Below are 8,564 nucleotides of genomic sequence, written 5' to 3'. Positions count from 1 at the left end.
ATAATCCGTCTGGATCCTAAAGTGAGAAAATAACAGTACGTGACAAGGGGAGGAGTGAAGAAAAGTTATTTTATTGTCTTTGTGCAGCAGGAAGTAAGACACAAGAGGTTATCCCCAACCAGGATTCAAAGGTGTAAGACAGTCCTGAAAACACGTGTGGGAAAGCGGCTTACTTCTGATGTAATTCCGTGTCTTGATCTCAAAGTGCTTGCGCAGAATCGCACAGGACCTGTTTCAAAGCCAGGAACTGAGTCTAGACCCCAAGCCTTTGTCTCGTATCGCAATCAAAAGACCTTGTTCCTGCATCCCCCTTACTTCTGCGCTTTTTTTCCCTTCGTGTTAAGAATGTTCCTTCCAATTTCTCTTTTCCTGTCATTCAAAAATACATAGTCCAAAAAAACCTTTTACTGACAACCCACTGGGGAAACAGACCTTTGTTTACTATAATTAGAGAATTTCTGAACTTTTACTGTCATCTGGACAGTTGCTGAAATCTACCTCTGTCATCCACTTCATTTAGATTGCAAACACATTGAGACAAACCATTTTTTTTAAAGTATTCTTCACAATGCCGAAAATATGCTTAATTATGAATAAGGATGTAGTCAAAATTTCTGCCTGTTTTCCGATAGTCAGTTCTGGATTGAAGAATGGTCTGTATATAGCACAAAATGTGGATTGTCTGAGCTGCGTCTTAGCAGATAAATGCTTTACTCTTAAAAAGGTTTGTAGCTGTCATTTGAAAATAAACAGACACACCAGAAAGAGAAATTTTGGCTTGGGAAAAACTCTGTTGTTCAGCCTGGCTGAACTTGTGGCCTCCTAGCTCTGTTATAGCAGTTGCAAATAATGAAGTGACACAACTTACTCAGAGTTTATGTTGTTTTACAAGACTCATGCCCTTTTGCTGAGCTTACTGTGTTTTCTTATTCAAAGAGAACTGCTTTTCTGTGTTGAGTCTTCATCTGGCAAACAAAGACGGTGGGAACAGAAATAGAGAATGAAATTCTGGATGTGTGCACCCTGCTTTATAGGACTGCTTCTGTTGACTTCGGGGGGTGTTGGCTATGTCTCTCTGTCCTGCCAGAATATTTTCTCTTTGTCAGGTGGGGAAGTCTGTGTTAAGTGTTTAGTGGTTTTCTGGGAAAAATAGAAAGCTGGGCTCTTGACCAGCATCAGCCTGTGCAGATACCAAATTGTCACTAGTCTTTGCACACTTTTTCCTCGCAGGGACTGACTTGGGACTGACTTTGGGTTAAACAGTCCAGAGCTCAAGGGTTTGGCTCTCCTCTGTTTTTCTAGTCCATTAAAAAAGCTGCTGTGGTCACTGTCTGAAACAGCTGAGTAAGCGTTCCCACACAGGGGGATCTGTACTAACAGCACCACATAATTAAACAGGGCGTTACTGAGGGCTGCACAAGAAGTGTTGCTTATTCTCTTTTGTGTAGTTGTTGCTAATTTTCAGTTGGTTTATTTTAATTTGGCAGATGGAAGCTGAAGAGGAAGGGGCAAAAAAACTGTCGGAAGTAAACTTTGAAAACTTACCTCCCAACTACCATAATGAGTCCAACATGGAAACCAGAGTTGGTAATAGAACTGTTCAGACTCATCAAGAAATTGATAAGGTATGAGAAAACATATATAGCAAGCTGCTGGTTCTTACACAACCTTTTCTTCAAAAATAAAAACAATTTTGCACATTTTGGGGAGAAATAAGATAATTTGAAGCATAAACTTTCCTGATAATTACTTTGGGGTTTTATTGTATCTTATTTCCTTGCCTAATCACTGTGTAGGGGCATATGTCATAAAAGGTTAATGTGAAATAATAATTGATTTTGAAAAAAGTGCCTGCTAAAAATAGAACACAGCTACAACTATTACCTGGGTCATAAAAGAATGACCATCTCTTGCTCAGTTAGCTTCATTACAGTGATATTTTACATAGATAAGGAGATAGCCTTGTCATCTACTTTTTCCCCCCAGATTAGGATTTTATGTGACAGCAAAATGGGAAAAAAAGGAGGGTGTGGGTGTGGGTTAATTATTGCAGAATGTAGGACTGAGAGTAACAAAAGACTAATAAAAAAATGTAGTTTGATATTTTGTTCTTCTTTTGCCATATCAGGTTACAGATAACAAAACTGGATCAACAATTTTTTCTGAGACAGTTATTACATCTGTAAAAGATGGAGAAAACAAAAGAAATCATGTAAGTGAACACATTTGTTTCCTTTTGAAAATTAAATACTTTCAGTTCATCATTCAGAAAAAGGTGATATAGTTCACCTAGCAAAATTTCTGAATGCTTTAAAACACACAAAACCAGTAGGGGTAAGCAGTTAAAAATGTTTTTGTTTTTTAATTAATTTAACTTAGGATTATTATATTAGGAATTGGAAGCAGAGTTTCAATGTTGTGGTTAACTGAGGTGCTTGATCTGAATACTCAATTTGTCTGTCAAATGTAAATGTTGTACTCAAATAGCAAAGTTACACAGCCCTTTCCAGTGAGTATGAATAAACCCTTAGTATAACAGTGCTTCATGTATGTCCTCTCAGTGCTTTTGGGTTTCATAAAAAAATTGCTTTATAGACTTTTAACACTAGAAAATAAACCCCGAATTGTCTATCGTGAGGACTCTGTGGAACAATATATGGCTTTATTTGCTTTTCAGCCTAACCTAGTGATGGACAACTGGTTGTGAAATGTTACTTTGGGGAGGGGGAGAGGGGCAGGACAATAAATCTCCCTCCTCTGGAAATCCTTGTTTAAGGATTCTCAAAGAAGTTTAAAAGATGACAAATATTTTTTACCTGAGTCTTGCAAACACAGGTACATTTGCTAAACATCAGTAGTCCCATGAGAAATTCAGCACATACCACTACTTAGAACAACCGTTAGGTTTTCTTCAGTTACAGTCTTACCAAAATGGACTTTTTTTATGCTTTTATTAAGACAGGACTTGCCAGTGTTTCCTCTGATAGCTGGCTTCATCTGACTAATAGCTTGTGGTTTAATTTAGTTTAACATGCCCTGGCTTTTTTTAGAGTAACTTTCTTCCAGTTCTTTCACAGAAGCAGCTCTTACTATTTTATAAAACATTAAAAAAAGAAAAAAATATGGCGGTAGTTCCTATTTTTAATGGGCATAACACCTGAAATTAGTGCATCTTTTCTGCTATTATCCTCTAAGTTTTCCTTCTTTCAGCTCATATTTTTATACTGCTATTAAAGTTTGAGAGTGGCAAGTAGCAAAATAAAGTTGCTTGTGTATGCTATACTTCTTTTTTTTTACTATTTTGCAAAGCTTATAGATTAAGTGGTAAGTCAAGGTACAAAATAAATTGCAACTATTCTAAGCTACAGCTTGATTTTATACAAAGTGTTAACATATTCCACAATGCTTTTTAATAGAGAGATGTGTAATGAAGGCAATCCAAATGTTTTTTTCAAGCAAATATGGTCATCATCTTCAAACCAAGTGTACAAAGGCAAACTTGTCAACCTTCTTAGCACTGGGACACAAAACTGGTGGTGTTTCATAATGTATTTGGCTTGCTTGTGCTGTCTATTCATTCTTCACAACTGTATTTCTTTCTCCAACGATCATACAAAGTTCCTAATAAGCTTCATATATCAAGTGACATTATCTGCATTTTCCTTATGGGAAGGTTGCCTCACTTACCAAACCAGTGCTGCATCCAGAACCAATACTGTTATTAGTCTTCCAGCTAAAGAATTTGAGGCCTGAATACAAATTTTTGTCAAACTTCATGGTGGCATGAAGTTCATTCAGTTATGAAGTAAGCATAATCAGAACTGATCACGTTAACTCCTAATCATTTAAATCCTGGGGCACTTTATTCATCAACATCCTTACTGCAGCAGCTGCTGAAACAAAACTACGTTTGTTAATGTTGATTTCCCCTCTCACACTCCTTTTGAACTTTCAGCATGCCCATGGTACAAACACCTTATTTAGAGGTTGCCAAGTTAGAGAAAGAGTTAAATGGGAAAAGCGACCAACAGACGTATTTGGTTGTTATTTAAGAGCAGGTAAACACGCATGTATTAATTTGACTAAGAGATGCCTAACAGAAGTAAATCTGAAAATACTTGAAAACTGTAAACATTAAAGAGGAATATGAATTACTTAGTGTACTACAAGGGTGAAGAACTATTGTAGGAGTAATGGCATGAGATTAAGAATTGGAAAATTTGGGTTACAGCAAGAAAAACATGCTGCCACGGAGACATCTACCAAGTGGAAGAAAAATTTTATCCAAATTAAAAAGTACCATTGCTTAGATCTGTAAACTTAAGACAAAATTATTGGGAAAATGAGTTGCGGAAAACTTTGCACTGGCCCCTTAGGTCATTTTTATATACATAAATTTTCATACTTCAAGTGTCGTGTGACATTGTGGGACATCCCAGTCATTTTCCAGGTTGCAGGCTTCACAGACCACTGGATGATGGAAGAGTAATTCTGCTTCTTTGGTGCCTGTTTTAAATGTTAGCAACAAGTAGTACATGTATAGGTTTTGTATTCTCCAGGCAGTTAAAAATGGAAACCTTCTGAAATCTGTTTGGAGATTATTTCAGTGGATCTCTAAATATAGCTAGCATATGCTGTTCTGTAACACACATCCTTAATACCCATCAGTGATTCATCCTGCTGTGTAGTATAATGCAACAAGAGGTTTGTGTAATTGTAGCTAGAAGTATTGACAGTCATTTGAAAAGGGTGATGCTGACATTTTGTTCTGGGGATGGAGAAGTTGGTAGCAGAGGCTGTAGGGAGCTAGCCATTGGGAACAGGACCTCTGTTCTGATGCCGTAGCCTTCAGATTGGTGCCTCTTTAGAACAGCACTTTTGTTTTTATTTTCAGTCTGCCAAGTAAAAGAAATGGGCACATGCTATCACACAAGCTCAACTTTTATGCTTGTAGGGAAGCTGAATGCTGAAAACCAAATCTGTTTCATAGGTTCAGTTTATAGGCTGAGCTTATAAAAGTTAAGGATTCCCACAGCTCCCGTGCTTTAGGTACAAAATTGGGTGGTAAATACAAGAATTCATCAAACACCTTAGCAAACCACCTGCTCTGAAATGTAAACTCTATATAATTTATTACAGCAGTAATTAGTAATAGCTGGAACCCTACAACCCTCAGTTCACATGTATTATCTGAGCCAAGTTCAAAGCCACTGAAATCACTGAAAGTTTTTCCAGTGACATTTTCGGGCTTTGAGACATGACGCAAAAGCCTCACAGGTAGGCAAAGATGTATCTTGCGACAGGTCTGTGTTGCAAATATAAATCCACATACTGGCTGAAATGAAATTTGGCACTGGAGAATCAGCTTCATGGAAAATAGGTTGTGTCTGCATTTTAAATCACAGCGCCTGTACCACCCCTATGTCCTCCTGCAAACAGGTACAAATACATGTGTATATATAGTGCATATAAATATATGCAAGTATATACACATACATGTAGTGCAGATACACTATTACAGAAACATAAGGCATAATCTTATTTTGTATCAGTATTTTAAGTCTCCAGAAGAGGAATTGGGCTACTTGCCATTTCTGGCAATGCAATCCATTTCTTCAGAGGTGCTGCATTATTTGGAGGCGCCATTTACATTCCCAGACTAACATTCACTTCCTCAGATGTCAGTGAGGACTGACAGTCACCAGCATAGATGTTAGGCTTTGATCCAACAGTCTTGTATCTTTAGAGAGGCCAAATACAGGCAAGAGGTAGCTGGATGTGCATGTTTTTATGTTTGTGCAGGGTTTTACATCCAGTTGCACCTGGGTTTAAGGCTCAAATATTCTGTAATTTACTTCTCCGGGGAACATTAGTTAGCTTGCAAATTAGTAGAGTAATTCCAGTGGTAAGCTCAACTACAGAACACAGATAAAGTAACAGCACTCTTTATTACCATATGAAAATCAAAATATTTTCTGGCTTGTTGACTAGTCCTATTTCAACTGTGATACATTAGCCTAACCATTGAAAAGCAAGCATGGAAAATAAAAGGAAACAAAACTGGTACTGGTAAGATTTGCTGCACAAGGATTAGTTGCATTTCTTCTCAGTTGCGTTCATAGTAGTATTTTATATAAGCTCTCTCTTCTAATTCAAAGCTAGTGTACCTAACATTTTTTTTTTCCTTGACTGTATTAATTTGATAAATAAAAATAGCACCAGCTTCTCTTTAGCAAGGTTTTTTTTTTCAAACTTTAATAGAAGTATGTCTGGTTGCTTTCAATTCTCTTTCTTGAAAGAGATTTTGAAAGATGCTAATATCTAGGGAGGGTGTACTAGGGAACTGGAAGAGTATCATGCATTTCTCATTTGGCTTTGGCACTATAAAAAACATTCCTTTTTTTTGCCTCCCCTTGGTGGTAGAGGCTCTTGAGGGCATGACTGCGCCTTCTCATTAGTTACACAGTACAGGTCAAAGTTTCTTTGTGGGGAAGTAAGGAGAGGTGCCTCCAGTGTGATTCTGTGTAAGGTGCTTGCTCTTTCTTTGCAAAGGTGGGTGTGTGCCTGTCTGTACACATCTATTTGGTACCCACCTTCTGCAAATACAGCAGCTGGTTAGTAAGTAGTTTCAAACACTCCCAGGTCCTTAGGAGAGAGGCCCCAGGATAGCAAGCTTTTATTTCCATGGTTAGAGGGTGCTGTTTGGATCCCTGCAGCTCTGGCAGGGAGGACTGTATCACTGTGGAACTGCTTTTACAAGCTGACTTGGCAGGTTCTGGAAGTGACCGTCAGTCAGGTCACTGGTTTATCTGTAGAGATAGAATGGATAGCATCCCCATTATGATGGCCTTATTTAAAGCATTTTTCAGCCTTTATCCTTAGTCTCACAATAAAACAGTAAAAAGAAAATAGTAGAAGAATTAAACATTAATCTCTGGGATTCTATTTCCCCCTTTTCTAGAGAAAAATCTGTTTTAAATGGCTAAGCTGTAGCACTTCATAACCAAGCTTCCACTTCTCTGCAGAACTGCTAAAGTAACTGCTTGATTCCTATTTGAACAACTTTTACATGATTTCACTAAGCATGTTCTCAGCCTCATATACTGGAGTTGCTCTCTTTGAGATTCATACTGCTCCAGGGAAAGGAGTTCCTACCAGTGCTGAAGAGAAAAGGAGTTTTGAAAATTGAGAAGGAAGCATTAATGGAATGGAAGTTGCAATTTTTCCATCAGCAGCACTGCAGGAGAGCAGCTGATGGCAGAAATTTGAACATGCAGCATCTTGGTGTTGACTTCTGCTCCCTTTGGCATGCTAGTGTCTCAGGGAAGACACTTGTTTTGGGCATCCCAGTCCTGCATTTGGGTCTAATTTTTTTGTTTCATTTTTCACAGAACTTTTAGTCCCTGGTGACTTGTACTCAACAACCTTAAACTATCTAACCTTAAACACACTAAGTGCATGCCTGCGTTGAAATCCTGGTCTCTGTCTAGCCAAAAATCCCATAATATCTAAACCTGGTAGTTTTTGTACACTTAATAATTTAATTCATTAGCACTCTTAGTTTGCTTTTCTGTTAACTGTCCAGCCTGCTCTCTTGGCTTAACTTGTTACAAGAATCATGCCTTGACTAGTACAGTTCTTTTCAAAACAACCCATTCTTTAGGTAATTCTTAGTGTAGGAGTAGATAATGGAAACTGTACTTCCTTGCTTATGCTCCAGGAGAGAATTAAGAGGTCTGAATGAACTGCATCACTGTTTTCAAGTTTATATACTAAACAGTAACTTGAATAGATTATTACAGTTATAATATAGGCTAAAGCTTTCTGAAAAAAATGCATGAATAGCTTGCAATGGCAATCAGTTAAAACAGTCACCCATAGTTTCATTAGCCTTTTGTAAGCAGAATACCTGCCTGCTTTGCACTCTCTTTTGTCACATTCAGTTGATACTTTTTAAGTAGTATGTCTCAAGTGTTTGCAAGTCATAGCTTACATTTTAAAACAAAACACCTTCTGTAGGCTAGGTTCCCATCCAGCCCCAATCCACCTGAATTCCTGCAGGAAAACTAATGGGCATTTTTTTTAATCTTACCATGCATGAAAAACTATTGCTTTTCACTAGCAAATCTACCCTCAGTTCTTTCAGTCTCTTGCACAGCCTCTCCAAGGCAGTGTGATGTGTGTTTTGCCCTTCTGATGTTTTAAGTTTTCTAACCTGTCTGATGCTAGCAATCTGCTAGTCTACACTTAGCTCCACTGGAAAATATATGAAGTAGCCATGCAAACTGAAGCTAGCTGTTGAGCTTTTTGAGCCCAGTTAGTGAAAGAGCATTGTTGTAGTGATTCTGAGAGGCCTGAATACCTGTGTCTTGTTTTGAAACAAGCAAATCCATCCCCCGGCTTGTTTTAGAGAGCCAGGGCTCTTCAGCCAGGCAGGGTTCAGACATTCTGAACATTTTACTGAAAGCCTTGGTTTTTCCCTTTTCTTTTCAGTTTCAGTCTTGGCAATGTAGAATATGAAGCTGAGGGGAAGGTACAAAGAGCTCATGAGGACAAGTAGCTTT

At 38.0% G+C, this 8,564-nt stretch overlaps 1 protein-coding gene across 1 annotated transcript in view; it reads left to right on the top strand.

Annotated features, from left to right (window-relative positions):
• The first annotated feature begins 1,487 nt into the window (after window positions 1–1,487).
• The window catches only part of DKK3 (dickkopf WNT signaling pathway inhibitor 3), a 28,312-nt gene continuing 21,235 nt past the window's right edge, over window positions 1,488–8,564 (top strand). Inside the window, exons 1-2 of the mRNA XM_009334472.1 lie at window positions 1,488–1,625; window positions 2,129–2,212. Of these exons, the coding sequence (XP_009332747.1) occupies window positions 1,488–1,625; window positions 2,129–2,212 (222 nt within the window). The remainder of the gene's footprint in view (window positions 1,626–2,128; window positions 2,213–8,564) is intronic.

This window comes from Pygoscelis adeliae, unplaced genomic scaffold (genome assembly GCF_000699105.1).
Source record: "Pygoscelis adeliae isolate BGI_AS28 unplaced genomic scaffold, ASM69910v1 Scaffold171, whole genome shotgun sequence".
Taxonomy (NCBI): Eukaryota; Metazoa; Chordata; class Aves; order Sphenisciformes; family Spheniscidae; genus Pygoscelis; species Pygoscelis adeliae.
This window is presented reverse-complemented; position numbering and strand designations above follow the sequence as displayed.